The 22,434-nt window shown below is 30.7% G+C and overlaps 3 protein-coding genes across 3 annotated transcripts; all 3 read right to left on the bottom strand.

Moving 5' to 3' along the window:
- Positions 1–5,119: 5,119 nt before the first annotated feature.
- Positions 5,120–8,531, bottom strand: LOC132754103 (uncharacterized). Its single transcript, XM_060744701.1, has 3 exons — positions 8,146–8,531; positions 6,797–7,054; positions 5,120–5,177 (listed from the first exon to the last, which is right to left on the bottom strand). Exons 1-3 carry the CDS (start codon positions 8,529–8,531, stop codon positions 5,120–5,122), a joined length of 702 nt encoding a protein of 233 aa, XP_060600684.1.
- A 9,586-nt stretch (positions 8,532–18,117) lies between these two features.
- LOC132754109 (uncharacterized) lies at positions 18,118–21,320 on the bottom strand. Its single transcript, XM_060744706.1, has 5 exons — positions 21,175–21,320; positions 20,194–20,240; positions 19,609–19,674; positions 19,102–19,161; positions 18,118–18,949 (listed from the first exon to the last, which is right to left on the bottom strand). Exons 1-5 carry the CDS (start codon positions 21,318–21,320, stop codon positions 18,900–18,902), a joined length of 369 nt encoding a protein of 122 aa, XP_060600689.1. The 3' UTR covers positions 18,118–18,899.
- An 84-nt stretch (positions 21,321–21,404) lies between these two features.
- LOC132754104 (scavenger receptor class F member 2-like) lies at positions 21,405–22,423 on the bottom strand. Its single transcript, XM_060744702.1, has one exon. The coding sequence runs from the start codon at positions 22,347–22,349 to the stop codon at positions 21,654–21,656; it is 696 nt and encodes a 231-aa protein (XP_060600685.1). The 5' UTR covers positions 22,350–22,423; the 3' UTR covers positions 21,405–21,653.
- Positions 22,424–22,434: the final 11 nt, after the last annotated feature.

The raw sequence follows: 22,434 nt of genomic DNA, 5'->3' as shown, positions 1-22,434 counted from the left end.
TGAATCATTCATTGTGATATCATCGACAGAATAACACAATTTCATACCTTTTTCTAAACAAATTAACCAGATAAATTAATTATTGGAATTTAATTTGAAATTGATATGTACAATTTTCGTTGTTTCACGTCATCGTTTTATATTGTCTAATACTTTATAACATACATAAAACTTCATTTTGAAAACGTTATTCACTAGAACAATGTTGATGTGCTGTTAAAACCAACCAGAATTTACCAGAGAAATGAAATGTTGGAATCTTATTTTGATGTGCGTGTTCGCATGTTTCACGTCATCATTTATTCTGTCCTATTTCACATGATCATACATTAAGCTTCTTTTTTGAAAACGTTATTCACTAGAACTGTGTTGGTGTGCCGTAAAACGAACCAAACAATGAAGCATTTTTCATACTTTCATAGCAGTTTGAACTTTTAACAGGATGCAAATGCAATTAAACTTTAAATGTATTCAATCATAGAAACAAATGTCTATCAAGCTTTAAAAAAACAGAACAGAAGTTTTACTACTTAGTTTAAGCATAACAAGCACATCACCAAATTACATATACAAATACCACATATAATACATAAATGACACATGACCTGAACATATATAACTGAAAAATAATGGTTTATGAAACATTATTATGTTTAATGAGATAAGAAAGTACTTGAAAAGAATTTGAATACATACATGATATGTTATGCTGAAGAATTTTGTCTATCTTTACCTAACATTATCAAATTTAACTACAATACATTTTGTTTTATATTTGAGAAATTCAGTAATGCATTTCAATATAATCAACAAAAAAGAAAACATGCAGTTTTAATGAAAAATAGTGATTGTGACAAGGGAAGGGAGATAACTTAGGTAACTTTATATAACAAATATGTTAGCATTTACTTTCCTTTGATAATTCGTGATAAATTATAATAATTGATTTCATTTCTGCATGAAATATAAAATAAGTAAGGAAGCTTAGTTAACGGATTTTCGACTGTTTTAATAAAAAAAAAGAATTTGCAACAACAACAACAAAAAAAGAAAAGATAATTAATTTGACTTTAAAACATGCCCAAAATGTCTTGGAGAAGTCTCCCTTTGATTAAAAGTCGTCTTCAATTGTTCAGATCTTCAGAAAAAAATAAAGAAAACAACACTGAGCAATATCTTAAAATACAAATATTATTTTTTATTTTCGAAATTAAGCTTTTATTGTATTTTTAGATATTTATATTAGATTTAAAGTTTATTTCAGAACGACTTGTTTTAATACCTTTGTAGATATGTTATTGATATAAAGGTATAGATGAGGTTATAGAAGAGTGCAGACAGAAATTGATTAGCCCACGTGTCTTGCATGGTTATGGTATTTTTTGGACATTTTTTCTGAGCAAGCAAGGCTATTTACAGTTTCGTTTCAGAGATCCTAGAGACGTAGGGAGCCGTAGACATAGGACTGAACAATTTATATTTTTGCTCTTATGGTTCATTACATGAACTTTAATAAACTAGCTAGTTAAATTTTCTCGGAGATTTTTTTTTCTATTTATTTATTTATTTTTTTGAAGCCCAACAGGTAACTTCGTTTATTGTCCCCGTCATGGGTAAAATAGGGTCGGGGATCCATCCGCTATTTCACCTTACAAGTTTACTTACAAACAATATACATATATATATATATATACACACACACATATGACAAGGACAACATAATTATGTAAATTATAAATTATAAGACTTCATGGGCTATGAAATTATGACATGCTACATAATAATGCAACAAGGTTAGTAGATAAAATATATATAATCAAGTACACACAAGTATTGTTTCTTACTTATACAATGTATATGATAAAATATATATATTAATATAAAGTCACATTGATTGAAAATAAACAACAACAAAAAACAAAAAACAAATAGAAAAAAATCAACGTTGTTCGTATAGAGGCCTGTATGTATGTTTCTTATTTAGGTTGTCTGATTATATTTTAAAAATCTTTTATGTTGTTATAATTTCCTTATCGGTATTCTGATATAAAATATAAGGTTACTCATCATCAAGGGATAATTTCTGAATAAAATTTTGCCACAATTTATTAAAAGAAATCACATCTCCATTTAAAAAAAGCTATATATTCTTGATTTTTTAATTTTCTTTTTAAGTATATTAAAAACATAATTATTTATATTCAAGTAATTTTGACAATTTTCTCTAAATTTTGTTTTATAAACATAGTATTTTGCTAATAATGTTACAAAAATCAAAATAGAATGTTTTCCATTATACGAGAACAGTATGCCTTTCATGTCTGAAATATCACATTCGACAAAACACTCTCTAAGCCAGTCTTACAATTCTAAAAGAAACGTATTGGTATACGGGAATTGATAGAATAAATGTTCAATCGTTTCTCTATCAATGTTACAATATGAACATACATTTTTATCTCTAATATCTATTCGATGTAAAAATGTATTTGTCACAAGACTTTTTTGATAAATCTTATACTGAAAATCTTTCAATTTTATCTCTTTCACAGTATTTAAACTTGTACAAGAATCTAAAAAACTCCTTCTGTGATATAGGTCCTACAGAATTAACCCATTTGTTAGAAACAACTAGATTGTCAGCGTCAATAAGGATATCATAAAATAATCTGCAATTTTCTCGGAGATTTATTAATTCTCTAGTGAATAGCTTATTCAATATAAGAATTTATCGACTGAGCTATAAATGACATTCTATAAGTTTTGCACAAAACATCTGTAAATTATGTTCAGTGCTCATGATATATCTTATGATTATTGATGTGTCCAATGAATATAAATTTCAAGGTTTCGATATATTTTTGCACATTAATAAAGTATAATCTAATTACATGGTACTTGTAAGTGTAAGGTACACTCACAGAATCACGTCATCATATCTTTCAGTGTTTACTAGATCTTAAAATTAAAAGCTGTGTCAAAACTCCGAATTAACCTGAAAGCAGTTTTATTTCGTCCGTGTATCTTTTTTAAAGATACTTCTTGTTTGTATTCTTCAGTGTACTGTTCTAACTTGTACATCTAGCAAGATGAAAACCTGAACCCTTCAATGAATTGTGTCTGTGGCAAGATAGTCAGCAAATTTTCTTACCAAATTTATTTTTTTAGCCAAGGTAGATAACACTGTTCTGTTGAATCCGTCACGCTTCTGTGTTGAGAAAGATAATTTTAGGCGCAGATTTAAAATAATGGCGCTGCTTCTAGCTTTGGTTTAACCATATTTCATTTAAAATATTTGTACATGTTTAAATAACAGCAACAACACAATAATTATATTTTAGCCGAAAACAGAAGCCTATAGAAACATCTAGCTTTAATATCATTTACTAAAGTTACAGTACCTTGCTGTCTTGCATTGCTAGAAAGTATATCTCCTTAAAACAATAATGGATTATTATTTGAAGCTCGAACCCTTCTAGCATGGCGACAGCCTGAATGATTTGGCCGCATGTATGACACTGTTGCTATACAATCGGAATGGCTAGACAACTTTCCTCGAATCCCTGGTTTGGCATATATGCACAAGTCTAGCAAAGCATATTTTGCACTGCGAGTTCAGCTATATAGTTATAACTGTTATGATTTTAATGGCAACACCATAAGCCTGCCAAGCAGCCTGTACAGGTTGAATGATGAAACCACTCTGATATCATTGAATGTATCTTAAAACGACAAATTCAGATGGTTCTGATGGGCGTCTTGATTTTCCGTGATATGTTGGATAACACGTTTCCTGTTCTCCTCCATATCTTCATTGTTGAGCTGTACTGTGTTTAGACTTGCAGTATTCACTAAATTCTGCATATAACTCCTGCTAAGGGCTGGTCTATTGATTGATGTTTAATAACAAGTTTACTTTCTCAATCCCAACAGATGTTTTCTGGAGTTCCGAATCAATTAGCATGGCGATAACCCTCGCGTTACTTCGAGGCCACTTAGTAAATGTCTCCATCTTGCTTGTAATTAATTTGCAGGATGTACACGGGAATTGTTGTCTAGAGCAAAGTCCAAGTTTTTGCTCAGAGAGTAATGTGATGTAAAACTTATCACATTTCTGATTCTTGAATAATATGTTTCATAATTGCAATTTGTTTGTTAAAATTAAGCGATATATTTTCTAGCAGTGTTTCAGAGTTATTGTTTATCTGCAGACATGTCTGTGACCAAAGAACTAGTTAATTAGTTCAATGTAACATTTAACCTTTTTGTTTCCTCTTGATAATTCAAGTATTAGTGTGTTTCTTTCCTATATTGTTTATCAACATTTTACGAGAATAATGGTTTCATTTGTTAAGTACATGTTTATACAAAACATTGTATTATACGAGAAGTAAGATGAATGGCTATCCCATGATAATTAAATCATTTTTTTCCAATACGTAAATTATGAATTGTGCTGCAAAATCCTGTTTCAATATTCTTAAAAGTAGAACTAACTGGTTGTATTTTCTTATGAGGTTACTTTTAATTATTAAACATTTTATCCAACAAACTGAGGGTCTTACCTTATATTATTGAGAAATTGTACTAATCAGTGTATTTATAAGCCTGATTATTTGGTTGGTTGGTAACATTTTAATACTTTTAATCATTAGACAAGGATATTTGTACAAAACTCTCTAGGTCTCTTGACAGGGTGAATATACACATAGTTAAATAGTTAATGATTATAGTAACTGGTTCCTCAATCTTCTTTTATTTTATTTTTAAGCAAAGATGTTATATGTACAGTCACTAAATTTGAATGGTGTTTTATTTTTATCTTTACAATTATGCGAAATAATTTTATCCAAATTATGATTTTATGGTTTAAGAATATATTGCTGTCTATTTTTATGGTTTTAAGGAAGAGAAGATGACTAGGGTTTTCACTGTAGAGGAATAGTACCAGAAATTCTTTAAGTCTTTTAGAACAAGATTAGCAATAGTTTTCTATATTAAGTTGTAATATGCATATGAATAGGGAATGAGAAGAGAGGTAACTCTGTAAGTTATATTGGAAATTCTTGCAGAGTTGTCTCCCTTCCATCAGATGTGTTTACAGTTTTATTTAAATTGGCTAACTTGTTATCCAGTTGCTACACTGAGTGAATACATAGTTACTCAGTCTGGTTGACCTGGTTTGCACAAAAAACATGTGGTTATGAGTGTGATACTGTTTGTGAGCATTTGACCTAGCAATTAATGGAAAAGGTCTGGCTAAATGTTCCGCTACGAATAACCGGAAAGATCCAATAGAATGGCCATACATAAATAACTTTTATTTTATAAAATTATGTGTAATAGTGCCGGTTTATTTATAAAGTGGTTCAATTTGTTTCCCGGCCCAACACTCATTTGGCCACATTTGGAAAAGACTAAAAATAAAATGGAAAAAAATTACTATACGGACGCCCTTCGGTGTCACAAATATATCTTTAAAACGGAAACTTTCCCCGGGTTTCCCTCTGAACTCTTAATTGCCAACCAGTGGCTGGGAAATGGTGGTTTTTAGGACGCTCCCTTTTAAAATTTACTCTTATTAAGTTTAATTTTATAACAAAGGGACTTTTAAATTTTAACTTTTTACGGGGTTTTTATTAAAAGGGAAAAATTTCCAAAGACTTTTTTTAAAAACGAAAAATTCGTAAAAATTTTATTAAAAAAAAAGAAAATTGAAAAAGACTATATAATTTTAAGCAAAATTTCTACCAAACCCAACGAAGTGATTTTTTTTAAAAAAAATTTTTCTAAGTATTTTTTTAAAAAAGTTTAGCCTAAATTCTTCAAATATTAGATTTAAAAGAGATTTTAAAAAACTATTAAGTTTTTGAAAGAGTCCCCAAAAGCTTTTTAAAGGATTTTGAATTGAACTGACCTGTCGGCCAGCCCCAAGAAAAAGATTTTTAATAAAAAAATTCACCCGGTATTTTATCCCCCTTTTTGGTTAGTCTTTTGCCCAAATGCTTAACTAAAAGGACTGAAAAGTAAAAAATTTATTTCATAAAAAAATTTTCGGGAACAAATTTCGAATTTTTTTAAATTTCAAGTGGACCAATAAAAATCTAAATCTAAATCAAAAAGGCCAATCAAAGGGACTTTAACAAGTTTAAACTTTTGGGGGAAAAAGGAACCCAAAAAATTTGGGGACAAAACAAATTGAATGTTTTTGAAATTGATAACTAAAATTATTTTATCAAAATATGGTTTTTATTACATTCCCCCTTTTCCTTTAAAAATTTAAAAAAACGTGTGGGTTCAAAAAAAAGGAATACCAAAAAAAATTTAAAAGGTAGTATTTAACTTTTAAAAGGGGAAAAAAAAAGGGTTTTATTTTTACCCCAAAAAATTTAGATTTTAGATATTTTAACAAATAAATTTATATCAAAATTTGTACGGATAAAAGGTAAACATAAAAAATTTTTAAATAAAAGCAATCAAAAATTTCTTCAATGAAGAATTTTTTTTGTTCAGAACTTTATTTCAAAAAAACTTATTAAAAAACAAAAATAAGTCCCCACCCCTGAAATGAAATGATTATTAAAAAAAACTTTTTTTAATTAAAAAAATTTAAACAAGGAATTATTAACCCAACCCTTTTTAAAAAAACCAACCAAAAATAAAAACCCAAATGTAAAACCCCAAATTTTCACCAATTTTAAATTTTTATATAGTTTTGCTTGGGGTTTTGAAATGGAAATTTTTAAGACTGTAAAATTCTTTCCAAGATAATTTTAGCTCAACATTCCTGTTGTACCAGTTGTCCAAAATCTCATTCTGTGCCCGTGCCTGTCTCTCCGGTCTGTCTCTTTCTTTTCGCTCCTCCCTTTCCTGTACCCTTCTCAATTCCTCCTCCTCTCTTTTCCTTCTTTCCTGATCAGCCTGTCTTTGATCCTCCTCAGGCCTTCTCTGCCGTTCCTGCCAAGTCAGGGTAAACAAATTTCCTGGCATTGACCTGGATCTCGATATGTAGGGTTGACTGCCCTCTCTTCTTAACAAACATGAGCTTTCCCGGCTGAAGAATTGTGTCTTTTAGCATCATACTTTCGTGTCAATACTTTTATACAAGTTACACAGACAAAGACTGTCCTCATGTAGATGTGCCTGTTCGACCAATGTTTCGCAAAGTCATTATACTTGGTAAAAAAGGTATCTGTCCTGCAGTTTGGCACTGGGCAGCATGCCCCCTGACGTGGCCGTATAGGTCTATCAGCCATACTTGATCAATGATAATGTATTGTAGAAATTGATTACAAACTGAAATATTGAAAAAACAAATAAATGATCATTATATCATGTATATAGTACATAAACAATAACAATCAATCAATACTTCATGAAATTACTCTTAATCATAGGAAAATATTCCTATTTTAATTAACACTAAGCATTGAACCCTAATATTTACATTTGCTAACATTAACTCTTACATATGTAACAGTTCTTTAAGCACAATTATCTTAATAAAACACAATCAATCCTGTGTTCATATTTCTTTTAATTTTAATAAAGTTAAATAGAAATATTTACATTCTACATAGTTCTAGGTCATGTAAAAAACATGTATACAACAAAAATGTCATATTATATAATTATATCAACTAGTATGATTGATATCATTTAATTTCCTAAAAGCAACTTTAATTGCTGAACCCACTTATTTACAGATTATGTACTATAATTAAGCCTTATGTCTTAATTGTTGACAGCTAAATGATTAAGCACCGTGTGCTTAAGTAAAAACCCTACATTGATAATATTTCTCTGGGTTTTATTTGTCTTTCACGCCTAGACCTTGGTACAAAAGGAATTTCTTTGTTTTTATTCTTTTCAATCATCTGAATTAATTTGAACATTTGTATTTTCATTTTCAGAACATAACATTTGATTAGGAGATTCAGACTCCAAATTTACATATTGATTTGCCCTTAACCAATTGCTAGGGGCATTTTTCCCTCATAAATTTTCAAGTGATCTACATGAACCGGAATAGGATTAGAATCCTCAGACTTCTGAATTTTATAAGTCAAATATGTAATTTTTCTCAAAACGAGATATGGGCCTATCCAACCTTGTTTCAATTTTTTATTTACAGAGGATGGATACCATCTCCAAACCCAGTATCCATTTAAAAATTCCCTAGGTTTTAAATCTCTTTCATAGTACTTCTTCTGCCTACTAGCAGCTATATTCAATTGGTCAAAAGCAAATTCATATGATTGTCTCAAAGAAGTTTTCACCCATTGAACATATTCAATTGGACATTCTACTTCTGTAGTATATAGTGGAAGTCCTACCATTAAATCAATAGGACAATCCAACTCATTCCCTAACATAAGTAAATTTGGGGTACAACCCATACTTTTATGTTGTGTAGAACGATAGGCTGCTAAGACATAACACAGATGGTCATCCCAGTCTGTTTGATTTTCTATAAGGGAAACAAAATGAGATAACATCTGCACTATAGTCTTATTAGCACGTTCAATCATCCCGTCCGATTTCGGGTTATAAGGACAAGTCCTAGTCTTATCAATATCTAATAAGGAACACAAACTTGAAAATAATTGAGACTCGAATTCTCTCCCCTGATCTGTATGTATTTGAGCAGGAAACCCATATTGTAAAAAACACCTGAGTAATAAGGGTATCCGCTACAGTATAAGCTGTATGATTTGGAACAGCAAAAGCCATTGTCCATTTAGTAAAGTAACACCCACAGACTATAATATACTCATTATTCTGGTTTGTTAAAGGGAGAGGGACCAAAATATCTATAGCTAAAATTTCCATAGGACGATGAGCCTTAATTTGTTTTAAGTGAGATTTCCCTTTCCCAGGGTCTGGTTTCTTTTTGCACAGCTTTCACACTGGCGAACCCAAAAGTGCTATGTATCATTAGCCATAACAAAACCATTTTAAAAACCCCTACTTTTAATTTCCCTTTTCTAAGTTCCCGTTTCTCGTCCCAAATGGCCAGACTATCTCGTTCTTTGAAGTTTCCCTTTAAAAATAAAATTTTCCTAATTTCCCTCAGGGGTTTACTAATTGATAAACTTTATTTTGACTTTAAAGTTCTTTAATTATAAAAAGTTTAACGGTTTTTTCAAGTTTTTCCCTTTTTTTTGCCATAATTTAATAAATCTGCGTGCAGATTTAAATGGGCCTGATTTTTTTTAGGTTTTTTGTTAAAAAATTTCTCTTTTTAACCAAATTATTTCAGACAAATTTTAGATGTCTTTTAAATTTTAAAAACTTTTTAAGTAATTCTTTACTGGACCAATGAAACAACCAGTTTTGGTTCAAGATTTTTTATTCGTGTCAGATTGTAATTGCGAATTACCTTGACCTATAGGGTTTATGCTAACATACTTGTTGCTTTCAATAATTTTTTGATTTTTGAAAAGTACTAACAAACTCCTGACAATTAGTTATTTTGCATGGCCTTTTTATTTTTCTAGAAAGATTATCTGCATTTAAATGCTTTGTACCTTGCCTATATTCAATGTCAAATTCATAGGCACCAAGAATATTTATCCAACGTGCCAGAATTCCTTCAGGCTCCTTAAATTTTTGAAGATATGTCAAACTTTTATGATCGGAGCGAACCAAAAAATTTCTTCCCCTATAGTGTTTATAATGTTGTATGAAATGAACTATAGCAAATAACTCCCTTTTTTGTTTGTACAATAATATCTTTGTGCGGGGGTTAAGAATTTTACTGCCATAAGCCAACACTTTTTCTTGTCCATTTTGAACTTGAGAAATTATTCCTGATATATAGAATCAGCGCTTGCGTCAGTATCCAAAATAAATTTACTACCATTTTCCTCAGGGAAAAGCCAAAATAGGAGGATTAACAAGACAAGTTTATAATTTCTCAAATGCCTCATTTTCACTTTACATCCCATTTAAATTTAGCATTCTTTCTTGTGAGTCTCGTTAGAGGTAATGAGATTTCGGCAAAGTTTTTGAATCATTTTCCTATAGTACCCACAGATACCTAGCCATGACATAACTTTTCATGTTTCATTAGTAGAGGTTGGCCAATATGTGTACTTTCTATTTTTTGATTGGTTCACAAGTAATTACCAACTAGCAGAAACTTTATGCCCTAAAAAATATAACTTCCTTTTGAAAGCAGTTTACATTGAGTTGACTTTAAATTTTAAAAGGGTTTTAGCATTTCTTAAAATTCTTTTTTGAATTTCCCAAAAAACAGAATTTTTTTTATGCTTCATTGAATTGTTTTTCCCCTTTTAAAATACAAAAAATCACAAAGTTTACACAAAAACATCTCTAAAAACCAAAAACCCGGAAAAGAAAAAGCTTTCCAAAAAAATCTCTAAAATATGCAGGGGAAATTTTTTTAAAACCGGAAATTTGGGCATAATTTTTAAAAAAGAAAATTTGGGCCCCTTCCCCGGGATCCGGGAAACTTGTTTTATTTTGAGCCCTTTACCCCTTTTAATTTAAAATTCCCAGTAACCGTTTGGCCAAAATCTAAAAAAGTGAAAAAATCCCCCCCTGTTTGAAAAAAAATTGGTTTCAAATTTTTTTCATCAATCCAAAGGAAAAGGGAAAGCATAAAAATTTTAGTTGCTAAAGTTTCAAACCCCCTTTAAAGTTTAAAAACCAAAATTCTTATTTGTTACCCTTTTTTTCTAACTAAAAAATTTTTCCTAAACACCCAAGGGGAAAATTTTACACGGTTCTATGACTTTCTTGTTCTAACATTTTTTGTCAATCTCGGGAATTAAACCCCTTCTTTGTAAATATATGGGATTCTCCAAAAGCCTTTCATTGCACGGGTTTTTTAAACCCAAAAAGTGTTAAAAAAAAAATGCTCAGAAAAATTTGTTTGGCCTTCCCTTTTCCCTTTCGGGGACCGGAAAAATATGCCCTTCAAAATGGGTTTAAAAGGGGATTTTGACCTCTTGATTTTTTTGTTTCCTTATACAGGTTTTTTTCCAAAAACCAAAAAACAGGACCCCAAATGTGTGGGTAAAACACAGTCTTTTAAAAAGTTTATCTAACTGAGAAAATTAGAATTTTTAAATTCTTGAAAAATTTCGGAAATTTCAGTTAATGAGCGTAAGACCCTCCCCATGTTTGGGTTTTCAAATTCACAGGCTGATCATTTATATTCATAACTGATAGAATTGTCTTATTTTCTTCAGTATCAATCAAAGATCGAAGCACTAAAATTTACCCTTATCTATGAAATATGTGAGTAGGGTCTAGTATATTATATCTGTTTAAGCAATTACCATTTATGGTTGCATTAATAGTCATTTCTACTCTAGCAGGATTGTAATTGTCTCTGATTCTTGTAATTTGGCACAAATTTACTGTGTGATAACAATGTATTTTTGCCCAGCTTAGTTTTGGGTTTATTCTTGGAAGCCTTTTATAGCATGAACATTGACAAAATAGACAAACTGGGGTTCCCCAGTATCAATTAACATTCCTCCTTAAGAGAAACCTAAGTCTACTTTTTACATAATAACAAGAAGTTTTGTCAACATTTTTAAGTTCTGAAACTAATTCACTTTTCCCAGAGTTATGTTTGATTAAGTTTTGGTCGGAAATGACAGATTTTTGACAACTTTCAGTTTTGAAAGCTAAAGGTCTACTTTCACTTTCGTTTTGAGAACGATATACTTTCTGACCCATAACTTCCAGTTTGGGTTGTATTACTTCTTGGCCTTCAATTTTACTAGGAATTTCTAGAGAAATAAGCTTTTGGTCATTTTTAACATCATTTGGAGGGGGTGTAACTATAATTTCTGGAATACACTGTTTACTAGATTTGTTTTTATAATTCAAATTTGAACTATACGTGATTATAGGCAAAGAAACTTTGGTAAGATTGTTATCTCCCTTAGATTGTGACTAAGTACGAACAAGTGTACGAGGTTCACTTATATGTCCATTTTGGAATTCTAGAGGCCTAACCAATTGAGAACTGACTGACGTTTTGGCCTCAACCTCAGTCTGACCTAGTTTCCCTGATTCAAAGCATTTCTTTTAGCAAAACAACGGCTCTCAATGTGACCTTTTTATGACAGTAAGTACACTGTATGTCTTTAAAGTTAGGTTTCTCATAAAAAGAATTTCCCTGTGTCATATGTTGATGATTTCTAGACTGGGAGTTATAATTGGTGTTTGTAGTAGAACCATATTTATTAATTTACACCTTGGTTGTGGGGGTACGCGTAGGGCTATTTACTGCGTCTCATTGAAGGCCTATCAATTACCAGTGTTTTTGATAAAATCTTGAGGAATTATTTGGCCTAAACTGAGTTCCATATGTTTTTTTTGTTGTAAGAATCAGTCATTTCTTGAAATTTTTGCTCAAACTTTTTTGATCAAATAGAGAAGGACATCATTTTGCTTAAATTCGTCTAAACTACAATCAGTCTTTAAAAATTTGTAGGTCTAAGGGACGCAACTGATGTTGACGAATAGCATTCAATGGACGAGTTAACTCCCTTTTCATCATCTAATGGTTTTGTTCATTTTATTCTACCGAACCCTGTTTAATGACATAAATTCTACGGCAACACTAATTGCGTGATCCAAAGTAATAGGATTGCGTAAATTGTACGTGCTTTTCTTAATTCAAAAGTACCTAATCCATGAATATATTGGTCGATTAATACGTGTTTCTAAAGCATCACTGTGCATTAAAGGAAATGCTTTTTGAGCTAATCTGCGTAGTGCATAACCATAGTCCAAAACGGATATACCCCTTGCTTTCTTTTCCGATTACGGAATTCAACAGCGAAAGGCAACTTCACGTTCATGTGGACTAAATCTTTGCATTAGCACACGTTTAATTTCCGAATAACTTGCAAGTTGAGAAGGGTGTAATGTAGACAGTAATCGCTGTGCTCCCCCCGCAAATTAATTGTTAACATGCATGCTTTTTTGTTTGATCATCCCAACTATTCCAGTTGGCTACTTGCTCAAAATGAATATAATCGGACCATTCACTAGTAGTACCATCGAAATGATCGGGACTTTATATTCCATAAACGAAGAATGGCCGAGTATTTGTTAATACCGAGTAACATAGTGTTCATCGGAGCACTATAAGTTCTAGGCATAAATGCGTTTCCTCGAGATAAAAATTACTCGGAAAACCTAACACTTTGCGAATAAAGATTCGAATAAAGTATGAGGCACTGGTGTCTGGCATGTATTAACCATAACCGGTGACGTAACGCTAACTAATGTTACGCTTTGGTCACTAAAGAAGGGTGAACTCTTCATATAGCTATAATGTCTAACTGTCACATTAGGAAACAGTATAATCAGTTTTTTTAAAGGGGAAAGCACTGGCTTTTTTATTCAAAATCAGTCCCTTTAACCCACGGATAGACGTATCTAAGTTTCATCTCGAGCACTTCCTGTATATACAAAGGGTAAGCTATGACTATCACCAAATACGTAATAATCACCCCGAACAGTAGGGGAGTGTGAACTAAATCTTACTTTCGGAGTACTAAAACTCTTGTCTAAAAGTAGGGGAACCAAGAAATGAATCAGACCCATAAGAAGTATTATGGAAAAATTTCCCTATACCTAGGACGAAGAATGCGTGTTAACTTGTGTCCTTCCGTTTCATGAAAGACCTTACATCAGGAGTACATGTAGGTGTGTTTAAAGTTAAAGTTCTCGTGCGTGACGTATTCTGAGCATCGAACCCCGTAGTATCTATTACACGGGTACTGACCATATCTACTTTCTGAATTATATATATATCGGTAAAATTTCCCTCAGCCATACTTAAATGATAACACTTATAAGTAAAACAAAATGAATTTTATATCTTAGTTGTTACTTCAACTTTTAACCATAGAAAGACGTTATTTAAAGTTAAATCACATTAAATAAAAATTTGTTATATTATTGTTCATACAATTTAAATAGTTAAACTTTAACAACAAACAGACCTTTATGATACTCTTACTTAGAGCTTTTTTTTTTTAACACAATATTTTTTACAAGTGGTCTTGGAATAAAGTTTTCAACTTAGTATAACTATATATTTTATTTTATAATTAATCCTATAAAATTAAATTTAATTTTGTTTTTTAACTTTTATAGTAAACCCTTAAAATGTTTCTATTTTAATTCAACTAATATCCTATTCACAGGAGCGTCCACCTAAATTGACAATTACTTTACTTATATTTTGATTGAATTTTTATTTTTATAATCAATACATTTATTCTATACACCACCAACTTATAACCGGTTTAAACGCATATTCACACCTCGCGCTATACACCTAGCAATATTTACTCGATGAACCGTTACGTGAAAAATACCACACGACTTATCGTGCGTAAAGTAAAATTTAGCAGACGATATACTAACGTAACACATAATATTATTTTTACATAATATTATGTAAAATAATATTATAAATAACTTAATTTAAAAACAATGATATGAAAAGAAATTAAGTCTTTACACTGACAACACTGCAAGATATTTCAAAATAACGTTAATTTCCCGAAATATTATTTTTATAATAAGTATGTCATAAGAACATGTTTGATGAGAAAATTATGTTATGGTTTTCTTATGACAGTCGAGCATGTTGTGTGAATTTACAGCTATTTCATTACTGTCAAATATTACAGAATATATGTTTTACTCATTCTGTCATCTGAGAATTTTCCTACGTGTTATTCTGCTGCTGCAACTACTACTGCTACTGCTACTGCTAATACTACTACTACTGCTACTGCTGCTGCTGCTGCTGCTGCTGCTACTGCTCCTACTGCTGCTACTGCTACTGTTACTACTACTGCTACTGCTACTACTACTACTACTACGTCTACTACTACTACTACTGCTGCTGCCTCTGCTACTCCTACTGCAACTGCTGCTGCTTCTACTTCTTCTGCTACTGCTTCTGTGACTGCTACAACTAATACTACTACTACTATTACTGCTACTATTACTGCTACTACTGCTACTACTACTGCTACTACTACTACTACTACTACTACTACTACTACTGCTACTGCTACTGCTACTGCTACTGCTGCTGCTGCTGCTGCTGCTGTTGCTGCTGCTGCTGCTGCTGCTACTACTGCTACTGCTGCTACTTCTGCTACTACTGCTACTAATACTACTACTACTATTACTACTATTACTGCTACTTCTTCTACTACTACTACTTCTGCTACTGCTATTTCTGCTGCCACTGCTACTTCTACTTCTACTACTACTGCTCCTAATTATTCCAGTTTTACTTCAGCTGCAGTAGAAGATTTACACTTTAATTTAGATTAAGGAAAATATCACACACATGTATACCACGGACACTCCAAACAGGAGTATAACTGAGCATTGTGTACATCGATATTTGAGAGAGACCGGAGTGTATACAATGTATAAATTGAGTGACAATTGTCAAAGTGGGTAGTGGTTGAGTGCGTAAGACGGCTTGAAGTTGTTGAAATCCTGTCATGCTTTATATAAAATTAAGAGGGAAAACAAATTCCTTGAAATTAAATCATTCAACATGATGAAGCAAGCATGCCTCAAGATCAATTATTATCTACTTATCTTTCATAACAATAAAGAAAATGTATTATAAACTAAAATATTTTGACCAGTGTTTTAAAGGAAGATAATTTACATATTGCATACAATTCACATACATAACCAAAATAGGCAAAAATAGCCCCTACTGCATTAGTCACGATGTAGACATTAGGTGATATTATATTTTGTCAAAATATTTTGCGTTGTAATTTCAAATGTAGTGTGTCAAGTCGTTGTAATAGTTTATGCTAATAAGTGGAAAGTATGGGTTTTGAAATCTGGAGATAAAACCCATATCACTCAGAGTAGATCACTTATCACTGAAAACTTTGCCGATTTTTTTTGTACCCTACGTATTATTTCATGTTTCCGTAAGGTCATAAAACTGTATTGTTTTTCTTATTCTTTAAAGCATATTTCTTGATTCAATTACAATAACTGCGCTAAAATGATAAATTTTCACAGCAATAATAACTATAAGCTGTAATTTCTTTTTGTTTTGTGCGCAGTAGTACGCGTGACTTCATTTTCCTTACAAGGGCCCATTTCCCTTGCCTTAATGAAAATACTTAAAGTAATAATAATAATAATAAATATTAATAATATTAATAATAATAATAAAATATCATGTATATATATTGAATGTAAAGGTTAGATATTTTTATTCATTAATCCGACTGACACTCATATTAATTATAGTAATTATAGAATAAACTCGTAATGATTAAACAAAGGTGAAAAATGATGATATCAACATTTACAGCAATTTAAGTATAAATGGTCAATTTTATCATAAATAAATTTTAAAGTTTTTTTTGAAGATTGTAAAGTTGAACATTGTTTGATAGTAAAAGGTAATTTATTCCAAACGTCAATACTGGAATATAAGAAAATAAATTCTTTAAATAATTTGTATGAGGTCTTCTTTGCAGAACAATATCTTTATGAACGATTGAGCGTAAATTATGTTATTCATTGTGAGAGAAACTAAAAACTTCACTCATATATAACGGTGCCAGATCTTTCTTAAAGATTTATACACCATAATTGCTGTATGGGTATTTCACTCTGAAATTGAATTTCAGCCATTTAAGTTTATTAAAAAGATCTAACGTTGGTGAACGTATCGGTCTATTAAGTATATTTTTTGCAGCTATTTTTTTGAATTGAGTTTTACTTTATAGATGTATGAGTATGTGTCCTTTCCCTATACCATACAACAATAATCAAGCACACGAAGGATGTACGCGTTGTAATATATCTTTTTTATTTCGTCAGTAAGCGCTCAAAAATGATATGTTTGAAGAGGGCAATTATTTTTGTATTTAGTTCTTTGCAAACAGAGTCAATTTGATAATGCCAGTATAATGTATTATCTACATAAATGCCCAACTCACTTTTGAACTGTAACATTTTCAAGAGTTGTATCATTTACTTTCAGTAGGAGAGGATTACATTTCTTCACCTTTTTTGAAGAACCAATTACCATGCATATGTTTTTATGGGATGCAAAGACATTTTGATGCACAAAAATTTAATACCTTGAGTGATTGTATTTCTTTTATATATTATTTCTTTGTATTTCGGTATTTTCATTGTATATTTAAACAATTATTTTTTTGTCAACACACTCCTTATGTATGTGATAATGTTTTTGTAAGTTTTTTTGACTTAGTTGCCATTTTAACTTTGTTATATACAAATTTCTAACTTAATTGTAAATACATAAATAAATAAAAAAATAAAAAAAATAAATAAGTAAATAAATAAATTAGCATAGATTTTGTCCTTTGTTATCTGATTAAAAAACATCGATACATAGTTTGTTTCTATGTAAACTACTTAAAAATATGACTCAATGGAAAAGATAAATGCGATGGCTTTTTAATATTAAATGACCACTTATGCTAAATACTTGGTAACACTCGACAGTTACTCTTTTACGACACTTGACGTAATTATGAAAAACTTGTTTTTAATACACTTTGTTAGGATAGAGAGGTCATGAAATTTAAGCAGAGTTTTTCTTTATTTCATAAATATATCACTTGCACTCTCACCGCTGTAAGTTCGAATCCCACCGGAGACTTTGGAATTTTTTCATGTTAAGGAAGCTAACCGGCTAGCTTACGAAACCTTGGTGGTTTTACTAAAATGCGCGCCCTTGTCTAAACTTAAGATTCAAGATTCAACATTCAAATATTTTATTTGGTAACGTAATGATGTTGTTTCTTACCACAAAGACACATACAGAAGTATGATACAATACAAGTTTCAACATTACACAATTTTACAGACAATTATAGTAACAGAAATTATTATAAATATTGCCAAATACTCATGAGAGTCAAAAAGGAAGACAGAAAACAAGGAAGTTGAACTCATAGCGAATTTTGTATATAATTTGACTACCAAATCACTACAAAAATAGCTCAAATGTTACACGAAATTAATAAAATATAACAAGGTCAATTTGAATATAACTTTAATTCAAAACGGTAGATAATCTTATTAAGACATCATACTTTCTATACCTTGACATATTTTAAAGGTTCCATATATAAATTTACATTATTCAATTTGCATGTTGCTGTTGGTACTCTTCATTACAATATTACAATGTTTACGAGGTTACCAGAATGTAACTCACACATCTTACAATATTCTTTTAACATAGACTGAAGAAAGTTTAATATTCATACAAAATAAAACGAATGAATTCAAAAATATTTATCAAAGTTTAACATAATAATTTAGTTCAATATTGTTCTCAGGTTATTTTTATGAACATGCAAAGTTTTTTGTATATCACATAATTAGAGGGGTCGTGTTCATTTATTCATCAAAATTTATTATATTTGGATTTCTATGCCAATTTCCAGTTTCGACCGGTAGTTTATGATTTCTAGTTCTGAATTTGATCATATATTTAAAATATTTGGTAGGTGTTTCACTAAAAAAGGTATATCTCAATTTCAAGTTTTCTTTATGTAAATATGGACATCCGTTTTATGGAACTGTTCTGCCTTCAAATGTGCGGACATCAAAATATCAACATGCAGTCAAATGTTCTAAATGCTTTTTAAGAAAGTATTTACAATAGTGTTTAACACATAAAATATTAGACAGATATTCAGCACTATACAATAAAGAATGACTTTGTGTTTGATATAATGTCGTCTATTGTTAATCATTTAAATTGTTACTCTGTTCTCTGTCTGACTCTTTTAAAACAGTTCATTGTTGTTGATGATCATTTATTTCCGCGTGTGCTTACTGTTATACGTCCATCAATGATATCGAGTGTCTTGACGAATTTCTCCATATTCATGCTCAGATACTTGTAACACGAAAAGAAAAGAAAAATATCAGAATTATGAAACCAAATAAAATGTAGACGAAAAGTTTATATAATATAAACATTTTATATATTGATACTAAGTTATTTAGGTGTTTACAATACTATGATCTGAACAATTAATTCACAATTACCTTGAACTCTTCCAAGATCCTCATAGTCAGGTGACTTTAACACAGGATCGCTCTTTGTTGCTGAAAAATAAACCTCTCTATATACTGATATTCTTGTAATATATCAATGCAACTTTTTAGTTATTGACTACATAAAGGATTATAAAATGCGATTGAAATATACAAGTTATGCTGCTGATTATGGTAACAAAAACAACAAGACCAACAACAAAAACAACTTACAATACCCGTAAATTTATCTTGCGTGCGATTAAAGGGCTTGCACAACATTTTAACTTCAGAACAATCAGTTATGCAAAAAAGCATGAATGTACATCTTATTTGAAATATTCTAAATGCCAAAAATTAAATATTATCAACGTAAACCCTTAAAATATTTAGGTATGTCATGATATTATAGATACGAAAGAAATTGTTAGTAATTACATATACGATTATTTTAAATAAAATGCACAGAAAGATCTGAAGAAGCAAATTAAAAATTTAGAAAACAGCAACAAGAAATACCTTGTTCAATTCCATGCTTGCCTGCACTGCCGGGATTTGCTGAATTCCCACATTCCATTTCAATGCCTGAAAATATTTAAACAATTGTGTTACTATTTTATCTAAATTATAACGACTGAAAATAATTGAATAATTATGCTACTATTTATCTAAATAATTAAGCTTGAAAATAATTACGACTGAAGATATTTGAATAATATAATGATACTATTTTATCTAAATTATTACGCTTGAAACTCAGTGGTAGGAACATATTATGATTCAGATTGGAAATCATTTAATTAAGAACTGACCGTGCAAATGGAGATATAAGTGGAGCTTAGGTCTAGTGGTTAAGGTGTAGGCCTCTTAATCCAGGGATCATGTGTTCGAGCCCTACTCAGGTTACAACCCGTGTTTTATATGACAACATAATAATTACTGGTTGGTTCTAGGAAGCGGACTCTAAAATAATTGACATTAGTGCAAGAACTTGTTTCGCAATCGAGCTTAAATAAATATGATAAAAATTGATATGAAGAACATAAAATTCTTAATGAAAAAACATCATCTAGCAGTAAAAAATAAGAACTAGTATATATTTACCTGAGTTTTCATAAACAGGTCCTTTTGCCTTGTAAGTATCATTGACCCTGTAATAAAAATGAAATATTGGACTTATTTGTTTTAGATCATTTGACTTGTCATTTATAAATACAACATGTATTCAGTACTCAAAAACTGTTGTAAAATATTTATGTTGACAAGAAAATATAATGGATACAAGTGATTCTAAATACGCGGAAGTAAAAAGCTAATAAAAATATAATGATGTGTTGCTTTTTAACATCGTATTTTGAAAGAACCATAAACAGGCTTTCGGGATTATCTCACTCCTACAAATGTATTTTAAATTTGATAGTACTCTTAAGTTAAAATTGTTTAAGTTAAATCTTTGATTGCTTAAGAGAAATGTAACTTAGCAAAAAGTTAATCAAGAAATTCAGAGATAAAAAGTGGGGGAGGGGGTATTACTAAGAAAAAACAATAGAATTACATGTACTTTAGAAATGAATTCCAATTTAAAAATGCAACAAGTTTGACAGTTTTTCAGAAAGTGACCTTAGAAAAAAACAGTAAAAAGTACATAACTTTCGAAATATCAATTCTGGGATTATCTGCCCTGTACACATTAAACAAGACTGAAGTTTTATAGTGTCTGCGAAAATAGACCTTCGCAAAAAAGGTTAATCAGGGATAAAATCAGGGCTAAAAAGTTGAAAAAGAGACATAACTTTGCAAAAACAATAGAAATGACCTTTAAAATTGTGTTCATTCATCATGTTCATGACAAAAAAAAATGTATACCAAGTTCGAACTAGTTACTAGGTTTAACGGTTTCCGACGGCGAAATTAACGAGAGGGTCATGACAATAGTTTCGATTCTTTCTTCATTTTTTTTAAAAGTTGAACTCAGAAGGCAAAAAGATTTTAGAATTTTGACATAATTCATATATTGTATAGTATTTTTACAGTATAAGTTCTATCTTGGACTTTAATTCAGTTGAATATATTAACAATCTTTACCTTTTACGATATTTCCGGAGAATCAACGTAACCACAAATATGATGTTAACAACTACTGCCACAGCAAGAAATGTTCCAAGTGATACAGCAGTTGTAGTTGCTGACTGCTCTGAGGAACTTGAGTCTAAAAATAACACGATTATCATACCTTAAAAATTGAAGAGTGCTACATACTTTAAGACATATTAAAAAAGTAAGTACATAAGTATATCACTATAAATTCATCAATACATAAAATTTAATCAAATGTCTTGCTTTTAATTGGCTTTTACATATTGTATTTTTATTCTATACATAAACACGGGTATAATTGTTGTCGCAGGCACTTAAATTATTTTTATCATTAAAATCATAATCGTTAACATTATTTTTATCATCATTTGCAGCGGAAACAGCAACATCATCATCATTCCAAATATACAGAGGAGACATAATATGACATTACCAGATAGCATAGCTAAAAATGAAAAGCATATATATCACGAATGGTGAAAAAAAACGAGCTGTTTTGAATAAATCTTGCCTGATGTCAGAGGGCAAATGGGGTCATTTTTTACTTTCATTTTGCATCCTTTTGTACATTTGCCGTTGTCTTGCTTACAAATTGTATCGTTGCAATAAACAGAACATTTCTCAGAACATTGTAAACCATGGAAACCATCTACGCATCCATATAGGCACTTTCCATTACTTTGCTGACATAAACTTCCGCCTGTTGTTTGAATGTTGCATGTAGAGGCACATGAAAAATTGCAACTATCACCATAAAAGTTACCGTTGCAACCGTCACATATACCTGATTCGATATGACAGGACTTTAGACAATTCTGTGGACATAGTTTGTCACATTGGTCATTGAAGTATCCAGACTTACATTGTTTACACCTTGTATCTGACAAACATGTGATACAGTTGTTATTACTTATACAACATCTGTCACCTGAATAATTGTTGAAACAGCCACCAGAGCACGTCCCTGTATCTCTATCACATACATCGTCCAAACAATAAGTTGGGCATCTCTCAGAGCAAAATGAACCATGAAAACCAACAGCACAGTTTTCACATGTCTCTCCAGCAAAGTTTTGATTGCAATTAATACAACTTCCGGACTCTTTAAAGCAACCGTTCCTGTCACAATTGACAGGACAGTTACTGTTGCATGCATTACCCATACTTGCCAAGTATGCATTGATTGCATTGCCTTCCTACAAAGTTATCAAGACATCCATATGAGCATTCACCATTACTTTTCCCTTG

This window comes from Ruditapes philippinarum, unplaced genomic scaffold, assembly GCF_026571515.1.
Source record: "Ruditapes philippinarum isolate M1 unplaced genomic scaffold, ASM2657151v2 ctg13101_1_1_1_1, whole genome shotgun sequence".
In the NCBI taxonomy this organism is placed as follows: Eukaryota; Metazoa; Mollusca; class Bivalvia; order Venerida; family Veneridae; genus Ruditapes; species Ruditapes philippinarum.
Note: the sequence above shows the minus strand (reverse complement) of the source record. Positions and strands in the feature narration are given on the sequence as shown.

Coding starts and splice junctions, on each gene's coding strand:
- LOC132754103 (XM_060744701.1), bottom strand. CDS start 8,531: ATGATTGAACGTGCTAATAAGACTATAGTGCAGATGTTATCTCATTTT. Junction 7,055..8,145: donor GGATACTGGGTTTGGAGATG/GTATCCATCCTC, acceptor ACAATTCTTCAG/CCGGGAAAGCTCATGTTTGT. Junction 5,178..6,796: donor AATGAGATTTTGGACAACTG/GTACAACAGGAA, acceptor TGTGCAAACCAG/GTCAACCAGACTGAGTAACT.
- LOC132754109 (XM_060744706.1), bottom strand. CDS start 21,320: ATGATAATCGTGTTATTTTTAGACTCAAGTTCCTCAGAGCAGTCAGCA. Junction 20,241..21,174: donor CTCCGGAAATATCGTAAAAG/GTAAAGATTGTT, acceptor TTTTTATTACAG/GGTCAATGATACTTACAAGG. Junction 18,950..19,101: donor GGATCTTGGAAGAGTTCAAG/GTAATTGTGAAT, acceptor TCGTGTTACAAG/TATCTGAGCATGAATATGGA.
- LOC132754104 (XM_060744702.1), bottom strand. CDS start 22,349: ATGGGTAATGCATGCAACAGTAACTGTCCTGTCAATTGTGACAGGAAC.